At 36.5% G+C, this 22,674-nt stretch overlaps 4 protein-coding genes across 6 annotated transcripts; 3 read left to right on the top strand and 1 right to left on the bottom strand.

The window, feature by feature from the left end:
* Nucleotides 1-3,385: 3,385 nt before the first annotated feature.
* LOC123680741 (kunitz-type serine protease inhibitor PPTI-like) lies at nucleotides 3,386-3,901 on the top strand. Its single transcript, XM_045618791.1, has 2 exons — nucleotides 3,386-3,517; nucleotides 3,636-3,901. The coding sequence occupies exons 1-2, from the start codon at nucleotides 3,388-3,390 to the stop codon at nucleotides 3,851-3,853; spliced, it is 348 nt and encodes a 115-aa protein (XP_045474747.1). The 5' UTR covers nucleotides 3,386-3,387; the 3' UTR covers nucleotides 3,854-3,901.
* A 2,606-nt stretch (nucleotides 3,902-6,507) lies between these two features.
* LOC123680739 (UDP-glycosyltransferase UGT5-like) lies at nucleotides 6,508-10,166 on the bottom strand. The gene is made up of 5 exons (XM_045618786.1): nucleotides 9,843-10,166; nucleotides 7,744-8,258; nucleotides 7,343-7,625; nucleotides 7,070-7,289; nucleotides 6,508-6,946 (listed from the first exon to the last, which is right to left on the bottom strand). Exons 1-5 carry the CDS (start codon nucleotides 10,057-10,059, stop codon nucleotides 6,667-6,669), a joined length of 1,515 nt encoding a protein of 504 aa, XP_045474742.1. The 5' UTR covers nucleotides 10,060-10,166; the 3' UTR covers nucleotides 6,508-6,666.
* A 1,614-nt stretch (nucleotides 10,167-11,780) lies between these two features.
* Nucleotides 11,781-17,387, top strand: LOC123680736 (UDP-glycosyltransferase UGT5-like). Of its 3 annotated transcripts, none has more exons than XM_045618784.1 (4): nucleotides 11,781-12,089; nucleotides 12,206-13,012; nucleotides 13,133-13,352; nucleotides 13,730-15,027. In XM_045618784.1, exons 1-4 carry the CDS (start codon nucleotides 11,852-11,854, stop codon nucleotides 13,998-14,000), a joined length of 1,536 nt encoding a protein of 511 aa, XP_045474740.1. In that variant the 5' UTR covers nucleotides 11,781-11,851; the 3' UTR covers nucleotides 14,001-15,027. The 3 variants fall into 3 exon arrangements, with proteins under 3 accessions (XP_045474740.1, XP_045474739.1, XP_045474738.1); XM_045618783.1 differs by lacking the exons at nucleotides 13,133-13,352; nucleotides 13,730-15,027 and adding exons at nucleotides 16,330-16,549; nucleotides 16,861-17,387 and having other exon boundaries at nucleotides 11,782-12,089; XM_045618782.1 differs by lacking the exons at nucleotides 11,781-12,089; nucleotides 12,206-13,012; nucleotides 13,133-13,352 and adding exons at nucleotides 15,393-16,199; nucleotides 16,330-16,549; nucleotides 16,861-17,387 and having other exon boundaries at nucleotides 14,711-15,300.
* Nucleotides 17,388-18,060: 673 nt separating this feature from the next.
* Nucleotides 18,061-22,096, top strand: LOC123680735 (UDP-glycosyltransferase UGT5-like). The gene is made up of 4 exons (XM_045618781.1): nucleotides 18,061-18,542; nucleotides 20,262-21,068; nucleotides 21,199-21,418; nucleotides 21,715-22,096. The coding sequence occupies exons 1-4, from the start codon at nucleotides 18,305-18,307 to the stop codon at nucleotides 21,986-21,988; spliced, it is 1,539 nt and encodes a 512-aa protein (XP_045474737.1). The 5' UTR covers nucleotides 18,061-18,304; the 3' UTR covers nucleotides 21,989-22,096.
* Nucleotides 22,097-22,674: the final 578 nt, after the last annotated feature.

Raw genomic sequence — 22,674 nt, 5'->3', positions numbered from 1 at the left:
TAGTTCTCAGTTACGGTGATTTATTCTTCATTGGCGCTGAATTTCTTTCCAGCGAGCATTCTTTTGAGGTCTGCGAACAGGAAAAAGTCGCTGGGGACCAGGTCTGGCGAATACGGTGGATGCAGAAGCAATTCGAAGCCGAACGGCGCATTGTCTTGATGAAGCAGCACCTTTTTTTACAAATGGGGACGTTTTTTGACGATTTCATTTTTCAAACGATCCAATAACGCTATATAATAATCCCTGTTGATGGTCTGGCCCTTTTGGAGGTAATCAATGAATATTAATCCTTGCGCATCCTAGAATTCAGATGCCATAACCTTCCACTTAGCTGACTGTCGATTGGACCCTGGAATGAAATTATGGAGCCATGTTCCAACCATTTTCACAATACGACGCAAAAATTCAGGTATATTGCACTTAAACAGATTCAAACACTGGTCAGAATCATTACCACGTTTTTGCTTTCGATCCATATTGAGCACCCATTTTGCACACAGCTTCCTCATGTACAAATATTCGTGAATGATATGATGTACACGTTCAGATGATATCTTCACAATGTCTGCTATCTCGATCAACTTCACTTTACGGTCATTCAAAATTATTTTGTGAACTTTTTTGATTTTTTCGTCGGTGACAGCCTCTTTTGGGCGTCTACTGCGTTCGCCGTCTTGGGTGCTCAATTCACCACGTTTATACTTAGCATACTAATCAATGATGGTTGATTTTCCTGGTGCAGACCCCGGAAACTCTTCATTGAGTCAAGATTTTGCTTCAACTGTATTTTTCCCTTCAGAAAGTAATATTTTATCAGAACACGTAATTCTTTATTTTCCATTTTTTTTCAAATAACCAAAGTAGCTACACTCACAACGCAATATCTCACAAACCAATGACTAAAACTACTAACAACTAAAAATCATATGTTTTTAATACTAGCACCGCCATCTGTGCATCAGACCGGGGACTCTCCAATTGGCCTAATATAGAATACGCAGTAAATAGAATCCAAGGGATATTATTCGAACAATATTCATACCCTCTACGCCACTGTATTCCCAACATTCGAATTGACTCCTATTATCTGGCTATCCATCTCAACTAACCAAGTCCACATGGACATCTAGAGGAAGATAAATAGCCATTTGTCGTCCTTCGAAGCCTGTTGTCTCCCCCTCCCCTCCTACGAAGGACAGAGATGGATACGACCAATAATACGTTTTTTCGTTTCAGTTACCAATCATCCCCGCGATGTTTCCATTATTGTAAACCAGGGGCCCCTTACAGAATGGCATCCGAAGTGCTCGTGACACCCATCATCCATATATCTCACTGCTCGTAATCGAATAAAAAGATGTATACGCTCGATTTGGAAAAAAACTGGGCGGAGAGGAATTGGCAAGCTTGGGAAAGCATCCATTTCGAATTTGATTGCAGCGATTTTTTCGGATTCATTTCGATGGCATTCACGTTTCTGATTGGTTTCATTGGTTTTTCAATTCTTGTTGTAATAATATATTCTAACTGACAGAGAAACTGCAACACCCAGAATGAGGTGTTCAAATTTAAATTTTTCTTTGGTAAAACATAGATAGTAAAGCAAGGAGTAAACGATTGACATTTGGAGAAAAAACGAAGAGTCTAAAATTTTTTTTTAATAAATTTGTTAATAATGTGTTTGTCTACCGCGATTATCTATACACTCCCCAACACGTCTCGGCATTGATGCAATGAGATGGTCTATTTCTATCCTATTTCTATCCTAAGCTACCTGTACCTCATGTCTCAGAGCCGCCAAAGTCCGTGGGGGCTGGGGTAAATTTCCAAGCCTTCTACCCATGATGTTCCAAACATGCTCTATGGGCAAAATATCGGGGGATCTGGGCGCCAATGGCGAAAGATTCACATGGGGCGCTTCGAAAAAGTTTAAACTAACTCTGGCAACAAGAGGTCGGGCATTATGTTGCTGAAATATTGGATTCTCGAGCCGGTTAAGGTAAGGGAGAACACCATTTCTTGAAGGTAAGGCAGCGCTGTCATGTTACCTCGAATAAATTCTAAAAGTGTTCACTTGCTTGTGCAGTAGCACCTCATATCATAACGCCTACTGTCCGGTGTAAATGACGCTCAACATCAAACTGAGGGTCACGTCTTTCTCCCCGACTACATCTAACCCTTCTCCGGCCATCATGTGCACCCAAGGAGAATCAAGATTCATAAGAAGAGACGACATGATGCCATTCCACATTCCAATGTTGACGTTCTCTGCACCACTGTAATCGTTGCCGTCGATGCTCAACCGTCAGAGATAACACAAGATGGGATCAATAATGCTGAAGTCCAAAAGACCTTATCCGGCAGTATATCTTTCGGAAAGTTACAAGATGCCCTTGTTCTCATTACCACTCATCAGCCAAAGATCGAGTTGTCGCAAATCGGTCTCTAATGGCCATAAGGCTTAGACGTCGATCTTGAATCTCATTTGTGCCTCTTCGACGTCCCGTGACTACTCTTCTTCGATTTTGGGCATTATCAAATCATGATTGACAACATCTCATAACAGTAGTTGGACTTCTATTCGTACAGTTAGCGATTTCTTGAAATGACAACCCCACCTCCCATAGACCAATAATTCGACCTCTTTCAAATTCACTCAGCATTACAATTAACAACAATTAACCATTAAGATAGTAAATGAACAATATACCATGCACGTCCCAAAATATGGATACCACAACCTTGCCAGCTGATATTTGAGATTTCGGTCGATTTAGACAGCTCTTACCGACTTATTTCCACTCAGCTGAGGCTCTGTTTGACTCAAAACTATAGTGATGAATTATTGTTGCATCCATTTACAACAGCGTTCGGAATCGACGATGCGCTGTTGCTTTTGATCAACTGAGATCAAGCGCGGCAACCATTTCGACAAAAGCTCTCTCAAACATTTTTCCAAAATTTTGAACAAACTGAACTCCATCAATTGTAAATTGCAACTGCAATTTACAATTTAGTTTGGTCCAATACAAGAAAAAGGAACATGAAAAATTCAATATTATTGAAATTTAACTTACGCAGAATATTTATTATACACAGGACATACAGAAATACAGTTTCAACTGACTTAAGCTTCATAATATAATTTTGAAGATGTTTAGAAATTTTCATTTAATCTTAAAGTGAATGTGCTTCAATTTCTCACTTACAAGATGGCAGATAATTGATCGTCATAAATCGAAAACCAGATAATCATGTATCAATTAATTTTTAATGCTTTTGGAGCACAATCGATCAATCTATTATATGTACACATTATATTTTATATCCTAATTAGTAGCAAAGCTCTAGAGAAACACTTAATCCTGTCACCAAACCTATTTCATTATGCTTTTTGTTATTGAAGCCAATTGTTCACTTCCTCTGCAGCCAGAATTGCTTAAAGTCAATATGAAGTTAATTATTCTGTTCTTTGTAATGGTAATTGGTTACTCCAGAGCTGCATTCACTCTAAAAGGTGAGAATAAGACATCAATCAAAGATATAAGGGGGTATCTATAGCTTATCAAAATTTTACATTTAAAAAAAATTCTAACAAGTTCGTTATCTGCATGGGTGACCAATTTTTTTTTCAGATTGCGAACCTCCTACCTTACCCGGAAGATGCAAGGCGCATATGAGAATTTTCTACTGGAATGGTAGTGCATGTACCAAAGGAATGTACGGAGGCTGTGGAAGCAGACAGAAAATTTTTCTAACGAAAATTGATTGTTTGAGAATAGCAAAACCTATATGTTCTACGGAAACAAAAGGAGGAAATATGTTTGATAAACTCAAGAAGAAGCTTCAATAAAAGGGAAATGAAAAATATGTCTCTCAAATAAATATTTACACAAAATTGTTCATTGAGTTTGATTCTACCTAAAATAACAATGAATGTTATCGTTTGAAGTCAGGAGCTTTTGAAGTCGTGTTCAGATTCGTATTCATATATTTTTTTGGTGATCTGTCACGTGATCTTCAAACCCCTATTTCAAATATTTAAGAAGAAACCACGTGGTTGCTCAGTTCAATACAAAATTGGAGATAGGTACTTCTTAAAAATCGCCGATTTTTTTGCTTGAACAATAATCTACGTGGAAAAAAGTCAATATTTTTAATTTGCGCATGAAAAAAATATTTTTTTTGGTATATAACTTTTCGTTTTTCGCAAAAAAATTGATGACATGTACTCTGTACAAAGCCCTCTTATATTTTTGAAATATATGTGAAAATAAACTATCAAAAATCATCACAAAAGAGTTAAAATTATTATTTCATGAAACTCATTGTATAGTGCTGTCCTCTACTTATTTGCTTCGATAAAAGAAAGAAGATGAATTGAATGTACAACTCCGAACACCGTACAAAGTCTGGTCATCGCAGGAGCACCAGAGGAACAATGAATGGGTACCAAAGTTTGACTGATATGCGAAAAACCACGTTGTGGTAATCCCTCTTAACTGTTTCGGTCGTTACTATTTGGTGTGTAGTTGGTCTTAATGAAGGGTGTTTTTTTTTAGAGCTATAGAACTTTAAATTGCAATAAAACAACGATGAATTATTCGATTGACATAAATTTTATTTATCCGCAAGATAATCTTATTGTGGCGTTACATTTTGAAGAATATGATTTCTGGAATATGATCGCCACGGCTGGCTCGGATGTAGTCCAATCTAGACGTCCAATTTTCGATGACTTTTTCTAACATTTGTGGCCGTATATCGGCAATAACACGGCGAATGCTTATCCGCATAGACCAATGACTTTACATAGCCCCACAGAGAGTAGTCTAGCGGTGTTAAATCACAAGATCTTGGAGGCCAATTCACAGGTCCAAAACTTAAAATTAGGCGGTCACCAAACGTGTCTTTCAATAAATCGATTGTGGCACGAGCTGTGTGACATGTTGCGCCGTCTTGTTGGAACCACAGCTCCTGGACGTCATGGTTGTTCAATTCAGGAATGAAAAAGTTAGTAATCATGGCTCTATACCGATCACCATTGACTGTAACGTTCTGGCCATCATCGTTTTTGAAGAAGTATGGACCAATGATTCCACCAGCCCATAAAGCGCACCAAACAGTCAGTTTTTCTAGATGTAACGGTGTTTCGACATTCACTTGAGGATTAGCTTCACTCCAAATGCGGCAGTTTTGTTAGTTGTCGTAGCCATTCAACCAGAAGTGCGCTTCATCGCTAAACAAACAAAATAGATGTAGTGCGCGATACGTATTCCGCACAGAACCATTATTCTCGAAATAAAATTGCACTATTTGCAAGCGTTGTTCAGGCGTGAGTCTATTCATGATGAATTGCCAAACCAAACTGAGAATAAACTTGACAGCTGTTAAATCGGTCGCCATCTTGAACAGTAAGGCCAACTTAAAGTTATATATCTCGAAAGAAAACACCCCATATAACAAGTTTTACTGCGCGGTTACACAATGTAATCCTCATATTGTTAATATCCTCTTATACTGCTAGTAAAAACATAGAAAGTATTAAACTACAAAAATTCCATCCCTCTATATCTTAGCATCTTGGAATTCTTTCTATTCTCCTTGAAATGACTGACAAATTTCGAGCAAATCAGGCAGATATTATGTGATGCGGGCGGTTTTCAAATCAGAAGAATAATCAGATAATTCCTTGGAACGGTTAAACTACAGTGATCAATTTTCAGAGAACTCCCTCTATTGATGAAATTTAATCAACCATTTTTTTTCAATCTTCCAATTATACAGCTTCAGGCAGAATCGATTCGATCAGTGAGTACCCTCAGCTAAAACTTTGAAATTTCAGACATTTGTGCAAAAAATAGTCCATTGTTTCTCCGGACAAACACCACACAAAGAATTTTCGTGATATATTTCAATCCATATAATTAAAATCTCGAATCTCTTACTTTAAGAATCTTCATGAAAAAAATTAACTCTTTCTTCAGTAGAGTCAACAATCAACCTGGAATAAAAAACCATCTGCTTTGAAACGTAAAATATTTCACAGAAAGATCAAAGAGAATACCCGAAAATACAGTTTTCTGTTCAATGAGCGTAGTTTCTATAACACCCGTTAGGTATCACTGGGTAATTTCAACAGTGTAGATCTCGAAACTATTCTTAGGTACGTCGTGAACTTTCTGTTATATATACTCCGTGTTTCGCATTCGACGAGAGCTTAATTCAACCAGCCATCTAATTCTAGGGTGAAACTTTAGCCAGTCTAGATGCATACAATGATAATGTTTTTGACAGTCCTTAATTCAAAGGGTTGGCATTGATACAACCTGTAGAGAACTCATGACTGGTGTGAATAAGTATGTGTATATAACATAGGACCCGAAATAGTGGAAAACAAACTGTAAATGGTGTAAACTTCACACAAAGGTTAATCATTTCTATGAATACTACTGAAGACAGGGTAATAGAACTTGACCTCTTCTTCAAATTTCAAAAAACTAATTATTTCAATCTTATATTCTCTTTTATTATCCTCTATATTGTTTATCACATTGTTTTAATATCTTTTTCTGTCATTTCAATTGTCAATAAATTTCTCACTATCAATTGCACTTTATCTGAACTTTCCTGGAACAAGATCCTCATTTCTTGATGTCTAGCCTCTCATTGCGTTTTCGTTTTTGGTTTCGAACCTCTGATTGCTTTCACTAAATAGCAAAGTGCATACTTCGTAACAAAAACTATTAATACTAGCGCAACTATAATAAAGGCTATAACATCAAGTAGAAGGTACTGGATCAAATTCAGTTTGACTGCTGCTACCCTGAGATGATCAGCTCCTTTATGTCTTATGACGTATTCCACCCAGAACACCAATCGCTCTTGCGCCGACACTGGTTTGTCCTTCAATAACTGTGATCTTTTTTTCGCATTCTCTATATATCTGAAAATGTCAACAAAATAAAATCATTTGTCAACCTGAAGTGAAAAAATAAATAAGCAGCATTTAACTGCAGGAATTTTGCTTCCAACAGGAATGCATTACGTGAAATGACCTTTTACTTACTTTGAATTGGAAAGGATCTCATCGACCTCTAATTTCAGAGATTCTTCAGTTATATCTTTGAAAGACAACCATCTAGCGTATCCAAAAGCTGTAGCTCTCTTGGCGTTCAGCATTTGATCTCCGAATATAGGAAAAGCTAAACAAGGTACACCATTATTGACAGCTTCCAAAATACTGAATATTCCTCCATGGGTAATAAATAACTTCACATTCTTATGAGCTGAAAAAAAACTGTTAGTTCTGGCACGATCTAATGTAACATCACCTTATTACCTAATATATCATTTTGTGGCAACCATTTTCTGATAACAACGTTCTTAGGCTTTCCAGGAAGGTCTTCATCTTCCCATTTCCAGAGAACAGTCTGTTTCAAGGAAGAAAAGACACGAAGGAAGATTTCCAATTTCTCTTTGGGCATATCTGCACCTCGTATATTAGAACCCATGCTGAAATATACCACACCGTCTTTGGCATTATCCAACACCTTCTGCAGATCTGCAGGTAGAGCTTTAGCAGGGCTCAAATGGAAACCACCTATATCCACCATGCTTGGGACCTGAAAACCAAACGAAACTGAAACTTAGTTCTTCCCAGGAAGAATTCATAGCCCAAAACTGAAAATTCAGTTGGTACAAGACCGGATCCTTGTGGGATACCAGTAATCATGTGCTCACCTTAGGAACTGGCTCGTTTACGCTAGAATCTCCATTCAGAAGCACCAAAGAAACATTATTATAGTACTCGGAAATATCTGGAGCTTCAGGGAAGTGACTCTTTACTACCTTATCCAGGGCAGGCATAGAAATAAAATACCTCACACACTCCGTTATGAGATAAAGAACTGCGTTGTCCATTCTCTGGAAGAAGTTCATCTCGTTGGTGTAAGGCAAGACCAGATCGGCAACGTAGGAAGGTGGTGCAGGATTGCTCACGCTTGGGTTGCTCCAAGAGTTAGCATCTTGGGCGGAGTATAAAATCAAGGGTGCGTCGAAATAGGTGCCCATGTATTTCAAACCGTCGTTGTAGAATTGCTCCAAGATTATCACGTCGAACTTTTCTTTAGTTTTAATGAATTCTTTGAAGACTGGATGTGCCAGCGTCATGTTTACTAGAGCTGGGCCCATTGAGTTGAAGATGAAGACTTGGAAGTAAGGGTGGAGGTTGAAGCTGAAGAAGTCGATCTTTGAACCTGCAAGGAAGCGGTTTCAAGAAGGGTATGTTATCTTCAAATCTGAAAGATTTAGTATCTACTCCGAAAGTCCGAAAGTGATTCTTATGGCAACCTTCTTTGAAGGCCTCTGGTTTCTTGAAATGTGAGATCTAACAATGGTATACCCACTCTGTATTTGTTCATCCAAGTTCAGTGCTCTGAAGGAGGCGCTTCATGTTACACAATAGCTATAGAGAAAAAGCCTACTTCTATAGCATGGTACTCAATGAGTACCGGGTCTGATGAGATTCCGAATAAAATATAAAAAAAATTGAATGAATTTAAGGTACTGTTTTATACACCTTTACTACTTGTTACCTGCCAAACTCTATAGTCGTTTGTCGTCTTTATCTTTGTTGGGGACATACACAGAAAAAATGACGACTGTTGAAAAATTTTCTGTATGGATAGTAACGGGTGTTTTTTTTCGAGGTATATAACTTTAAGTTGGCATTACTGTTCAAGATGGCGACCGATCTAACAGCTGTCAAGTGATTTATTCTCAGTTTGGTTTGCCAATTCATCTTGAATAGACTTACGCCTCAGGCACGCTTGCAAATAGTGCAATTTTATTTCGAAAATAATGGATCTGTGCGGAATACGTATCGCGCACTACGTCCATTTTATTTTGTTTAGCGATGAAGCGCACTTCTGGTTGAATGGCTACGTCAAAAAACAAAACTGCCGCATTTGGAGTGAAACTCATCCTCAAGTGTATGTCACAACACCGTCACATCCAGAAAAAACTGACTGTTTGGTGCGCTTTATGGGCTGGTGGAATCATTGGTCCGTACTTCTTCAAAAATGATGATGGCCAGAACGTTACAGTCAATGGTGATCGGTATAGAGACATGATTACTAACTTTTCATTCCTGAATAGAACAACCATGATGTCCAGAAGCTGTGGTTCCAACAAGACGGCGCAACATGTCACACAGCTCGTGCCACAATCGATTTATTGAAAGACACGTTTGGTGACCGCCTAATTTCACGTTTTGGACCTGTGAATTGGCCTCCAAGATCTTGTGATTTAACACCGCTAGACTACTTTCTGTGAGTATATGTAAAGTCATTGGTCTATGCGGATAAGCCACAAACCCTTGACCATTTGGAAGACAACATTCGCCGTGTTATTGCCGATATACGGCCACAAATGTTGGAAAAAGTCATCGAAAATTGGACGTCCAGATTGGACTACATCCGAGCCAGCCGTGGCGGTCATATGCCAGAAATCATATTTAAAATGTTATGCCACAAGATAATCTTGCGGAAAAATAAAATTCATGTTAATCGAATTATCCATCGTTGTTTTATTGCAATTTAAAGTTCTATAGCTCTAAAAAAACACCCTTTATAACGATTCGTGGAATGTGCAATCAATAGGACATAATGTATTCAATCCATCTAATGGTATGTTATCATATGTAAAAGTAAAAGAAGTCATTAATCTATTACGTAACATAATATGACACATGAAAATCACTTATATCTCGTTTCTGAAGTCGAAACCAAGTGATAAAAGTAGAACCAAATATTCGTTTGACTGCAATTTCGCTTACTTACCTTCTTCAGGCTTCAACACCACATCTTTCCAGTTTTTGGGTGCGTCTTTGGTTGGGAAAGGGCTGACCATAGTCACATGGTGTCCTTTACCGGCTAAAATCTTCATCATAGCCAAGCCGGCCCTATAGTGACTTTGGCCGGCCATTGGAAAAATTCCCATGATTTTTGCACATTCTGAAACGCTCAAAATGGCGACAAAACTAAGAACTAACCGCATTATGTGTCTACTAATCGACAACTCTTCAGAGGATGATATTGGATAATATTGGAGCGTCCTTCATCTAACTGGTAATTTGTTATCGTGCACTGGTATCTATTATTATCTTTAAACGTTCTGATTTTTGAGAACGATGACGCAACGAAGATTCCTTCACCTTGAATAGAATTTGTTTGTTCATGGAGGGGTATTTGCCTTGTCATGATTATAGGAACTTGTAGAGGTGTATTTGGTTATTTTGTTTTATAAGGTACTTCCATCTATTTCGGTAAATATGACGATTTCAAAGTTCAAGTTTGAGGTGGAGTAGATTTTGAACTGAAAATTTGAATGTCCTATAAGTACAGCGAGTTGTTTGATAGGTATTGATTAAAATAAGAAATACTTCGTTGGCAAATCGAAATACATGAGTTTATCTCAAATCCCCTTATAATTTTTGACGTTTTAGCACAGAATACCATTTTCAAAACAAATTCCAAAAAATACACTTTGTTTGATAATCCATTTATTGTTTAAATTGTAACAAAACACACTCGAGATGAATAGACAAAATGAAGAAATGAGAATGATATAATGAAATAGTATATTATAAAACTTGTGACACATTTTAATCCAAAATTTCAACTAAGGAATTAAGTCCCGTGGTGTATATTCATTTTATACCCTTCAGGACTGATTAAACTGAAAACAAAATACTTACTTTTGTACTCCTAATTGTACTCTAGATTCAAAATGTCATTGGAAAACTCCCACGCAAAATTTCCGAGTTTTTGGAGCTAAAGGAGCTTACCTATACAGGAACAGGATGTTCATAAATTGGAGATACAAATGAAAATGAGAGATTCCTTGGATAATTTTAGGAATGAAAGTGCAATAATCATGGATTAGGACGGAAAAAGCTGTTCCAGAAAAAATTTCACATTGTAGATTTGCCATCTGATAGACTAAGGAATATCTATGCAAAATTTCAGTTAAAAATCACGTGAAATATGCGGATATTATAAAAAAATCAAACTTTAACACCCTGTATTTGCAGGTTAATATTCATGAAACTTTTTTCTATATGAATATAACAATAAAAAAAATGAAACTGAAACTATTACTTGAGATACCTACGTGTAATTCAACTAGTTCCTACAAACAAAAAAATGTGAATATGGATTTTGCCTTAAATTTAAAAAAAAATTATGTAGTTTTTGCTTTCAATCAATAAATTTTTCTCAGAAAACCATTTTCGACTTTTCGGCACACAAAATTCGAGAAAAAAACTATATTTAATAGTCTGTTCATTAAGAGAATTGAAACAATTGAAGATTGTGAAGAAGAATTGAAATTGAGATAAACAGACAAAATGAAGCTCGTCAAGAAAAAGTACATGATTTGATTTGAAATTTCTGAACAATACGATCAATTGTTACCTTTTTTCTAATAGATTACCATTATATCTTCAAATTCGAAAAAAATACATTTTTATGTGCTTAAATTTCAACGTACATGAACCGTTCTATTCCAAACAAAATCACCAAAATTCTACCTCCCTTTCACAGTTGCATATAGCGATAACCATGTGTTTATATCACTCTTGTTCATCAACAAAAACGTTTGCTAAGTGGAGGTTGATAAATATAAACCCTAATCAAGCTGATCTAAATCGTTTACCAATCTAGTTAGATATGCCTCTATCTGCAAATTTATGCTGTGTCATTTTGTAAAGGTATAAACTATATGCAAAGCTGGATCGTGGATAATATGTTGTCGGGAGTTCTATAGTTTGTACCATTTCTGCTCAAATATGAAACTAATATGTTTGCTTAGTGTTTTTCTAGCCGTTTCGACCACAGTCGAATGTGCAAAGATTCTGGGTGTGTTCCATTTATCTGGTAAGAGTCACTATATGGCTTGTAGCACCCTGATGAAGATTTTGGCTGAAAAAGGGCATGATGTCACAGTGGTCGCTCCTCTCAAAGAGAAAAATCCACCAAAGAACTATAGACAGATTTATCTAGATGGTATTAGTAAGAAAAACGATGGTATGTTGAAGTATATATTATTTTAAATACCTACTTAACTATTCTAGCAATACTAAATTATATCTTTGAAATGAGTCTGGGTCAACCAATTATTTTTTCATAATTTTCCCCCACAGAAGTTGTCAAGAACATAAAATTGTTTGATTTCGACCCTTCTCCATACTTGAAGCCTATATTCTTCCACTTCATGTCTACCAGTTCCATTGAAGATGTCTTCGACCATCCAACTTTTAAGGAATTCATGAAGACTGACGAAAAATTCGATGCTGTCATCATTGAAGAATTCCAATCAGAAGCCATGAAATATATAGCCCATCATTTCAACGCTCCTCTGATTGTCTACAGCGCCCAGGATGCAAATGGATGGACAAGTACCTATCAAGGAAACCCAGACACACCATCCTATCACCCAAATTACTTAATGACACACCTCACGAACCACATGTCTTTCTTCGAGAGGGTGGAAAATAGTGTTTTCTACATTTACTCTAAATTAATGTCCGACGTGATAAACTTTTCATCTCAGAATAGGCTTGTACATAAATATTACCCAGATGCTCCACATCTAGCTGATATAGCTTACAACGTTTCCTTGGTTCTGTTGAATTCTGATCCAAGCGTGCATGAACCAATTCCAAAAGTGCCAAGCATGAAAGACATTGGTGGTTTCCACATAAGAAAGCCCAAACCTTTGCCTCAAGATCTCCAAACGATCCTTGACAACGCAAAACATGGGGTTATTTATTTTAGTTTGGGTTCCAATGTGAAGAGCAAAGATATGCCCAAAGAAACGAGAGATTTCATACTCAGAAAGTTTTCCAAACTCAAAGAGACTGTCATCTGGAAATTTGAAGATCCTGACTTACCTGGCAAGCCTGATAACGTTATCATCAGGAATTGGCTCCCACAAAATGACATTTTCGGTAAGTTGAACAAGTCTCATTTCTTTTCAATTGGATACATAACTTTAGCCTTCTAGGAATCTCACAAGTTTTTCAAATTATTCAGGTCTCAATTTGTAATCCTCTTGTTCATCTTTCTAGCACACAAAAACGTCAAATTGTTCATCTCCCATGGTGGCCTGTTCAGTACAATGGAGGCAGTTTACCACGGACTACCAGTTATGGCCCTATCAGTTTTCGCAGAGCAAAAACTGAACGGAAAAAGAGCTGAATCTAATGGATTTGCTAGACATATTCCCTTCAAGGAACTTACAGAAGACAATTTCAGTGATATCTTGGATGACTTGCTGAAAAATTCAAAGTAAGTTTGTAATTCACTTGATTATACTTGCAATTGCTACGCTGAGATTCAAATTGGATTTGATATAACTCCTTCGAAACTGTTCCATAAGACGGTCTGCATTGCTTTCTTCCGGATTAAGACATATCAAATATACGTTGCGTTGAATAGTTAGCTTTTAGTGGAACACAAGAAACTCGTTAAAGTTTAGAATGAAACTGTTCAACGTTCCACTCATATCATCAAAATTGCTTAAAAGACTCCATTTCACAATAAGTTATATACCTATTTCACCAGCAAGATATATTCAATCATTTTGTTCAACAGATATAAAACAAATTATTATTCAATGTTAAATTTGTTGAGTAAAAGATTCTAGATTCCAATTTTTTTCACAGATATAGTGAGAATGCCAAAAAGAGATCTCAAATTATGAGAGACAAACCTATGGAGCCTGCAGATGCTGTAAATTATTGGGTGGAGTATGTGATAAGACACAAGGGGGCTCCACATCTTAGGGTGGCAGCTTTAGATCTGGCATGGTACCAATATTTGCTGATAGATGTAGTGCTCTTCATTTTAGCTGTGATATTAGTAGCAGTTTTCTCTCTGAGGTATTTAATGAAAGTATTGAAAAAGAAACCAACATCCGAAAAAAAGAAAGATTGACATTATATTGATTGTGGGGAAATGAAAAACTGACCAAAATAATTTATTGAATCTTGTATTTTTCATGTATGTACAAATTATTTTTTTATATCTGAAAAAAAATTTTCAAAAATCGCTTGCTGTGATTTATTTCAATTGCAATAGTTCCACTGGAACTCACAATGAGTTGATTTTATTCGAAATCATTCTTTTTGGACATTAATTCTCAATTATTGTATGATAGTGTATAATATAAATGATTACAGGGACGTTTGTTTTCTCCGATGAAATTAGAATGAATATGAAACTAAAAAATAAGGAGGAATAGATAAAATTTTATTATCGAATTCTATATATGATATCATTTTGAGATTTTTTCAAAATCAAGATAAGAATACTATCTTTATGAATGATTGCTTAATCATTCTAAGCTTCAAGGTTATTGTAAAGTACCGATTTATGGTGAAATATATCGCCCACATTGCAAATCATTTTTCTGAGCGCTCATTCCCCGAACAGAGTATCATTTTATTACGTCATCATGACTGTAATTTTAGAATTTTGAGCCGGGATTGGTCTCAAACGATAAGAATTGAAATATTTATGACCAATCCGTGCTCAAATTCAATTCTCTCTATGTGAGGATTCCTCTAGGAATTTTCATCAAAATAAGTGTTCGGTAATTGTTTCAAATATCCTTCCAACATCTACAGGTCAGATAGACATACTAGAACCGGTCCTCTCGTCAGAAATTAACCAAATGACGACCTCAAGGTCACTATTGAATCATTACGTTACCCGTCAGTTGATATAGTTTGTGTTTACAAACAACAACGATTGATAATTGTCTTAGGAAAGTTGAAAACTTCAATCCAAATTCAATTTGTATCTAGTCCCGGCCTGAATATAGACACCTAAATTTCTTTCAATGATACAAAATCATTTATATCCTTTAGCACTTCAGTTCAGATATGGTTTTATCTGTGAAATGTTATTGTATAATGTTTGGATGATCTAAACTGCAAACATATATTGTTGATCGTATTTTTTTAAAAAAGAAAGGTTAGAAATCTTGACTCGAAGATGAAAGTTATCGGTTTGCTTAGTGTTTTAATGGTTTTTTCGACCACAGTAGAATGTGCGAAAATACTGGGTGTGTTCCATTTAGCCGGTAAGAGTCACTATATGGCTTGTAGTACCCTGATGAAGATTTTGGCTGAAAAAGGGCATGATGTCACTGTGGTCGCTCCTCTCAAAGAGAAGAATCCACCAAAGAACTATCGACAGATTTACCTCGATGGACTCAGTAAGAAATTAGAAGGTAAGTGGAAACATCTATTATTCCCAATATTACATTGTTCAAAAATAAATAGAATTTCAGTGATATGAATTTCAAAAAACTTATTTCCACAGATTTCATGATCAAAATGAACATGTTCGAATTTGAACCATCTCCATACGTAAGACCATTTTTTTTTCACTTCATGTCCACGGAATTCATAGAGGATGTCTTCAACCATACAACATTCAAGGAATTCATGAAGACTGGTGAAAAATTCGATGCTGTCATTGTTGAAGAATTCCAAGCAGAAGCCATCAAATATGTTGCCCACCATTTCAACGCGCCCTTGATTGTATACAGCGCCCAGGATGCAAACGATTGGACCAATGCTTTTCAGGGTAACCCAGATACACCATCATACCATCCCAATTTCTTTTTGAACGATCTCCAGAATCATATGTCATTCCTACAGAGAGTTGAGAATAGTTTTTTCTACCTTTATGGAAAAATTATGACACACTTGATAAACTTTCCAGCTCACAATAGATTAGTTCACAAATATTTTCCAAATGCCCCAGATCTAGCAGATATAGCTTACAATGTCTCCTTGGTTCTGCTGAATTCTGATCCAAGCGTGCATGAACCAATTCCTAAAGTGCCAAGCATGAAAGACATTGGTGGTTTCCACATAAGAAAGCCCAAACCTCTGCCTCAAGATCTCCAAACGATCTTGGACAACGCAAAACATGGAGTTGTCTATTTCAGCTTGGGTTCCAATGTGAAGAGCAAAGATATGCCCAAAGAGACGAGAGATTTCATACTCAGAAAGTTTTCCAAACTCAAAGAGACTATCATCTGGAAATTTGAAGATCCTGACTTACCTGGCAAGCCTGATAACGTTATCATCAGGAGTTGGCTGCCTCAAAATGACATTTTCGGTAAGTTGAACAGTTCTTATTTCATTTCTTTTGGATACATAACTTTTGCCTTCTAGGTATCTCACAAGTTTTTCAAATCATTCAGGTCACAATTTGTTCATCAACTTAATCCTCTTCTTCACCTTTTTAGCCCACAAAAACGTCAAATTGTTCATCTCTCATGGTGGCCTCTTCAGTACAATGGAGGCAGTTTACCACGGACTACCAGTAATGGCTATTTCAGTTTTCGCAGAGCAAAAACTGAACGGAAAAAGAGCTGAATCTAATGGATTTGCTAGACATATTGCCTTCAAGGAACTAACAGAAGACAATTTCGGTGAAATCTTAGACGACTTGCTGAAAGATTCAAAGTAAGTTCGTAATTCACTTAATCATACTTGCAATTGTTACGCTGAGATTCAAATTGGATTTGATATAACTCCTTTGAAACTGTTCCATAAGACGGTCTGCATTGCTTTCCTCCGGATTAAGACATATTAAATATACGTTGCGTTGAATAGTTAGCTTTTAGTGGAACACAAGAAACTCGTTAAAGTTTAGAATGAAACTGTTCAACGTTCCACTCATATCATCAAAATTGCTTTGAACGTGCAGACTCCATTTCACAAGTTTGTTATGTACCTATTCCGCCAGCAAGATATATTCAATCATTCTTTCACAGATATAGAGAGAACGCCAAAATGAGATCTCAAATTATGAGAGACAAACCTATGGAGCCTGCAGATGCTGTAAATTATTGGGTAGAATATGTGATAAGACACAAGGGGGCTCCACATCTTAGGGTGGCAGCTTTAGATCTGGAATGGTACCAATATTTGCTGGTAGATGTCGTGCTCTTCATTTTAACTGTGATATTAGTAGCAGTTTTCTCTATTAGATTTCTGCTCAAAGTTGTATTGAAAAAGAAACCAACATCCGAAAAAAAGAAAAATTAACTTTATGTTTACTGTAGGAAAATTAAATAATGAACAAAATTTTGTTTTCTAAAATCTTGAATTCTTTGATGTACTTCGTTTGTAAGGTGTGATGAAAAGTTTTCAAAAAACATCTGCTGACATTAATTTTCTCTTATAAATATTTTTGTGAGCAATCATATGGGATATTGATTTCCTGTTATTGTATCAAACCAGAAAATATTAATGGTTTGTAAGGATATTTATTTCATCTAGTGAATAAAAATAAAATGAATGGAGATATTCAATTATGAATGAATGAGCATAGACACATAGATTCCATTAATGATTTTTTCTTTTCAAAATGAATTTGCAAAATAAAGATCAGAATGAATACCATCGTTATCAATGATTGCTTAATCATTAATAACTGTTTTCGTGAAGTATAGGTATATATCAGCCGTAGGGAAAATCACTTTTTGAGCACTCGTTCCCCAATCAGATTACCATATTATTTCGTCACGATGTCTGTAATTTACTGATTTTGAGCCACAAATGGTTTCAAATGATAAAATTAAACTCACTGATGACGAATCAACCCACAAATTCAATTATATCGATATTTTCAGGGTAGTTTCGAATATTTAATTCTGTAGTTGAGTTTTTCAATGGACAGAATCCAACTAGGGGTTCTGTAAATATGGCTCGTTGAACTTTTGGTTTATTGATAATTGTAAAGCTGCGATCAAAATGATATTTTACATTTGGATATTTTCTCGAATTTCATATTAGCATTTCCCTATAAATTCTTGATCGAAGCAAGAGTTATTGTTTCAAATATACCTCCAATATCTTCAAGTCAGATGTAACGAAAATAGACTCACTAGAACCAATCCCCTCCTTAGAACTTAAACGAATGACGACTTTGAATCTACAATTAAATCATAATATTAGGTATCTGTTAGTTGATTTCGTTTGTGCTCAGAAACAACCACGATAGGAAAGTGAAAATTCAATCCAAACTCAATTTTTATTTAGTCCCGGCCTGAATCTATTTTTCAATTGATCTAAATCATTAACACTCTAGCTCAGATACATCAGATATGACTTTATCTGCGAATATTGGTTGTATAATGTTTGGAACTTATAAACTGCAAAAATACCTCGATGAGCTTATTTTGACAGTGATAAGTAAGGTATCTGGACTCTAGAATGAAAATCTTCGGTGTGGTAGGTGCTTTCTTGGTTATTTTGGCCACGGTAGAATGTGCGAAAATACTGGGTGTTTTCCATTTAGCCGGTAAGAGTCACTATATGGCTTGTAGCACCCTGATGAAGATTTTGGCTGAAAAAGGACATGACGTCACTGTGATTGCTGCTCACAAAGAGAAGAATCCACCCAAAAACTATCGACAGATTTACCTGGATGGACTCAGTAAAAAATTAGAAGGTAAGTGAAAACATTAGCCATGTCAAATAACACCACAAATTTCATGATGAAATTCTAAGAAACAACACTGATCAACAATTGCTAGGGATCACTTATGAACTTCTCTTCATTTGTATTTTTTTCAAGTTATCTCGTGAATATCTGTACATTATATGTTCTCTAAGGAAAAAGTAAGATGTTTTGAGTTGATTATATCAAAGTCTTCCTCACTTCATCGGCTCTTGTTCACAAATTCGATTATTATCTGTAGGCTGTTACAGGCGGAGTGAAAAGCAATGTGGTATTTGTTATTAAATCTGTTTTTTTCTCTCGTTCAAACACATAAGGTGACAATAATTGAAGAAATGAGAACAAAAATCAGCTTATCAGTCATGCCGAGAAGACGTTTGGCTCCTGTGCAACTGGACCAAATCATACGGTGGATACAGGAAGGTTTGTCCCAGCGAGAAGTGTCCCGGCGGTTGAATGTTTCGCAAAGTGTCGTGAGTCGGGCTTGGAATAGGTTCATCCAAAACGACTCAGTAGCTTATGTTCATGGGGGAGGTCGGCAGCGCAGTACAACAGCTGCCCAAGATTGTCTTTTGATACTCAATGCTAGGAGAAATCCCACTTACCCGGCGTCGCGGCTCAATAGATCACTGAGAGTTGCAACAGGAGTTCTAATTTCGAACCAGACTGTAAGACGACGACTACATGTTCGTGGTTTGAGAGCACGTAGGAGGGTACAACATCCCCGTTTGAATAGGGAACACCGGGTTCATCGACGGCAATGGGCTGAGGAGCACCGCAATTGGACACTTGAAGATTGGAGCCGATGTTTATTTACGGATGAGTCTAGATTTCGTTTGGTCAACTCCGATGGACGTATTCTTGCTTGGAGGTAAAGAGGTCGAAGGTATGTAGAACAGTTTATGGTACCCACAACAGCTTTTGGCGGAGGTTCTATATGTGTATGGGGAGGCATTTGTTTGAACCAACGCACAGAGTTGGTTGTTCTGCAGAACACCACCATGACCAGCCAGAAATATCACGATATGATTATTGAACCCATAATTGTTCCGTTTGCGGCTGCCGTGGGCGAGAATTTCATTTTAATTGACGATAATGCCGGTCCACACCGTAGTCGTCTGGTTAATGAAGCGCTAGAAACTCATGCTATTGAAAGGATGGACTGGCCAGCTCGCTCTCCAGACATGAATTGCATCGAACATGTCTGGTCTGAGATGTCTAGACAATTGTCAACCTTAGAACAACCGATCAATAACCTGGAGGACCTTTCTAACGCTTTACGGGATATTTGGACGAATTTGCCCCAAAATTTTATAAATCGTTTGATCGAAAGTATGCCTCGTAGGGTAGAATGCTTGAGACGAGCTCGTGGGGGACCAACTAGGTACTAGCTTAACCGAAACTTCAGCCTTCTTGTGGTTTCATCATAAAATTTTTATGTTATTCAAACACAGAATTTTGAGTGTTCCTAATAAAGTCTTTTTTTCTCTCCAACTTTCCATTTTTTCATTCTTTTCTCAAGTGAACCATATTATCAACTGAAAATACTCTGATATCTGACTAAATTTATAATCTTGGAGCGAATATTTCAGAAATAAATTTAGAACAAGTAAGTGATCCCTATCAATTGTTGAGCAGTGTATATAGTAGTTGTTAATTCCAGTTAATATCTTCAGCAGTTTTTTGATCTCTTACCCCATTTTTTCACAGATGTGTTTGCCAACATGAAGATGTTCGACTTCAATCCTTCTCCATTGATGGGGCCAATATTTTTCCACTTCATGTCCACTGAATTCATAGAGGATGTCTTCAATCACACAGTCTTCAAGGAATTCCTAAAGGCTGATGAAAAATTTGATGCTGTCATCATTGAAGAATTCCAATCAGAGGCCATCAAATACGTTGCCCACCATTACAACGCACCCTTGATTGTTTACAGCGCTCTAGATGCAAACGATTGGACCAATCCCTTCCAGGGTAACCCGGACACACCATCATACCATCCCAATTTCTATGTCTCCCATCTCACAAACCATATGTCATTCCTGGAGAGAGTTGAAAATACTTTTTTCTACGTTTATGCAAAATTACTCTCCAACCTTATAAACTTTCCAGCTCACAATAGATTAGTTCACAAATATTTTCCAAGTGCTCCAGATCTAGCAGACATAGCTTACAATGTCTCCTTGGTTCTTCTGAATTCTGATCCAAGCGTCCAAGAACCCATTCCCAAAGTGCCAAGCATGAAAGACATTGGTGGTTTCCACATAAGAAAGCCGAAACCTTTGCCTCAAGATCTCCAAACGATCTTGGACAACGCTAAACATGGAGTTATCTTTTTTAGCTTGGGTTCCAATGTGAAGAGCAAAGATATGCCCAAAGAGACGAGAGATTTCATACTCAGAAAGTTTTCCAAACTCAAGGAGACTGTCATCTGGAAATTTGAAGATCCTGACTTACCTGGCAAGCCTGATAACGTTATCATCAGGAGTTGGCTGCCTCAAAATGATATTTTCGGTAATTTGAACAATTATCATTTAATTTCGATTGGATACATAACTTTAGGCCTCTTAGTATCTCACAAGATTCTCGAATTGTTCAGGTCTTAATTTGTATATCCCTTTAATCCTCTGTTTCATCTTTTCAGCTCACAAAAACGTAAAATTGTTCATCTCCCATGGTGGTCTCTTCAGTACAATGGAGGCTGTTTACCACGGACTGCCAGTTATGGCTTTATCGGTCGGTGCTGATCAAAAGCTCAATGGTAATAGAGCTGAAGCTAATGGTTTCGCCAGACATATTCCATTCAAAGAAGTCACAGAACACATATTCAGTGAAGTCTTAGACGACTTGCTGAGTGATCCGAAGTAAGATTCTAAGTTATTCCATTATGCTTGAAATTCCTTCGAGAAGATTCAAATTTAATTCGATAATCGTATAAGTAGAGATATTAAATTGGAATCCTCTTAATTTTTAACCTGGTCTCTATTATTTGATCTCGACTTAAATCATGTTGGATATATCTCTTGCTGAATATTGGTTACCCTTTAGTAAAACACAATAATCTTCTCAAAGGTTCTACTCAAAATATGCAAGCTTCATTCTATTCTCATTACTCTATACACATATTTACACAAGTTTCATTGAATTAATTTTTTCGCAGATATAAGGAGAATGCCCAAATGAGGTCCCAAATTATGAGAGACAAACCTATGGAGCCTGCAGATGCTCTAAATTATTGGGTGGAGTATGTGATAAGACACAAGGGGGCTCCACATCTTAGGGTGGCAGCTTTAGATCTGGAATGGTACCAATATTTGCTGATAGATGTGGTGCTCTTCATTTTGGCTGTGTTATTAGCAGTAGTTTTCTCGTTGAGATTTCTGTTCAATAGTGTATTGAAAAAGAAATTATCGCCCGGAAAGAAGAATGATTAATATTGTATTTGCTGCAGACAAATGATGAAATGAAAGAATATGTTAAAGTATTTCTTTAATTGTACAAATTATTTTTGAATAGACCTAATAAAAAGTGTCTTGAAATATTATGTTCTGTGATTTCAATAGGGCAATAGTTTATTATGTCCTCTTTTATATCATAGAAAATCTCAAACCATTGAGAAAACTCATCGAAATATACCTCGGTCTAAGTTACAATTTCCATATTAAATAGAGTTAATGAAAAAAGAGTCACTATGATTTTACATACATGGCCCCATAAGCGTAGATTGAATAGGGTTCTTCTCTGATACCATAATAAAAAAGGAATTACATTACAAAACAATAGTTTTTCCTCAACCCATTACTTCAGTTTGATCATCAAGAGGTTTCATTTCGATACAGAACAAATAGAGGATATATTAAGAGAAATTAATGTATATGTTTATTCCATTGAAGGAGGAAATGAGCGAAATGGCCTCTACAGCTGTGTTTGCATCATTTGATTTTTCTATGAAATTTCCCAAGACCAATCCTTACATTTGCGGTTGTTTGTCCTCGACAACTTCACGAATTCCATCTTCAAGGTCTTGAATCGATTGATAAGCATAGACCTTATCTTTCCCGTATACCCATAGAAAATGTAACAAATCACAAGATTTCAGAGGCCATTCTTCGTAAAATAA

Source organism: Harmonia axyridis, chromosome 5 (genome assembly GCF_914767665.1).
Source record: "Harmonia axyridis chromosome 5, icHarAxyr1.1, whole genome shotgun sequence".
NCBI lineage: Eukaryota > Metazoa > Arthropoda > Insecta > Coleoptera > Coccinellidae > Harmonia > Harmonia axyridis.
This window is presented reverse-complemented; position numbering and strand designations above follow the sequence as displayed.

Excerpts from the sequence above, each read along its gene's own strand:
- LOC123680735 (XM_045618781.1), top strand. The coding sequence starts at position 18,305 with ATGAAAATCTTCGGTGTGGTAGGTGCTTTCTTGGTTATTTTGGCCACG. Across the intron at positions 21,069-21,198 it reads GCCTCAAAATGATATTTTCG|CTCACAAAAACGTAAAATTG; the intron begins GTAATTTGAACA and ends TCATCTTTTCAG. Across the intron at positions 21,419-21,714 it reads GACTTGCTGAGTGATCCGAA|ATATAAGGAGAATGCCCAAA; the intron begins GTAAGATTCTAA and ends ATTTTTTCGCAG.
- LOC123680741 (XM_045618791.1), top strand. The coding sequence starts at position 3,388 with ATGCTTTTTGTTATTGAAGCCAATTGTTCACTTCCTCTGCAGCCAGAA. Across the intron at positions 3,518-3,635 it reads AGCTGCATTCACTCTAAAAG|ATTGCGAACCTCCTACCTTA; the intron begins GTGAGAATAAGA and ends TTTTTTTTTCAG.
- LOC123680739 (XM_045618786.1), bottom strand. The coding sequence starts at position 10,059 with ATGCGGTTAGTTCTTAGTTTTGTCGCCATTTTGAGCGTTTCAGAATGT. Across the intron at positions 8,259-9,842 it reads GGTGTTGAAGCCTGAAGAAG|GTTCAAAGATCGACTTCTTC; the intron begins GTAAGTAAGCGA and ends GCTTCCTTGCAG. Across the intron at positions 7,626-7,743 it reads TAAACGAGCCAGTTCCTAAG|GTCCCAAGCATGGTGGATAT; the intron begins GTGAGCACATGA and ends TTTGGTTTTCAG.
- LOC123680736 (XM_045618783.1), top strand. The coding sequence starts at position 11,852 with ATGAAACTAATATGTTTGCTTAGTGTTTTTCTAGCCGTTTCGACCACA. Across the intron at positions 12,090-12,205 it reads TATTAGTAAGAAAAACGATG|AAGTTGTCAAGAACATAAAA; the intron begins GTATGTTGAAGT and ends TTTCCCCCACAG. Across the intron at positions 13,013-16,329 it reads CCCACAAAATGACATTTTCG|CCCACAAAAACGTCAAATTG; the intron begins GTAAGTTGAACA and ends TCACCTTTTTAG.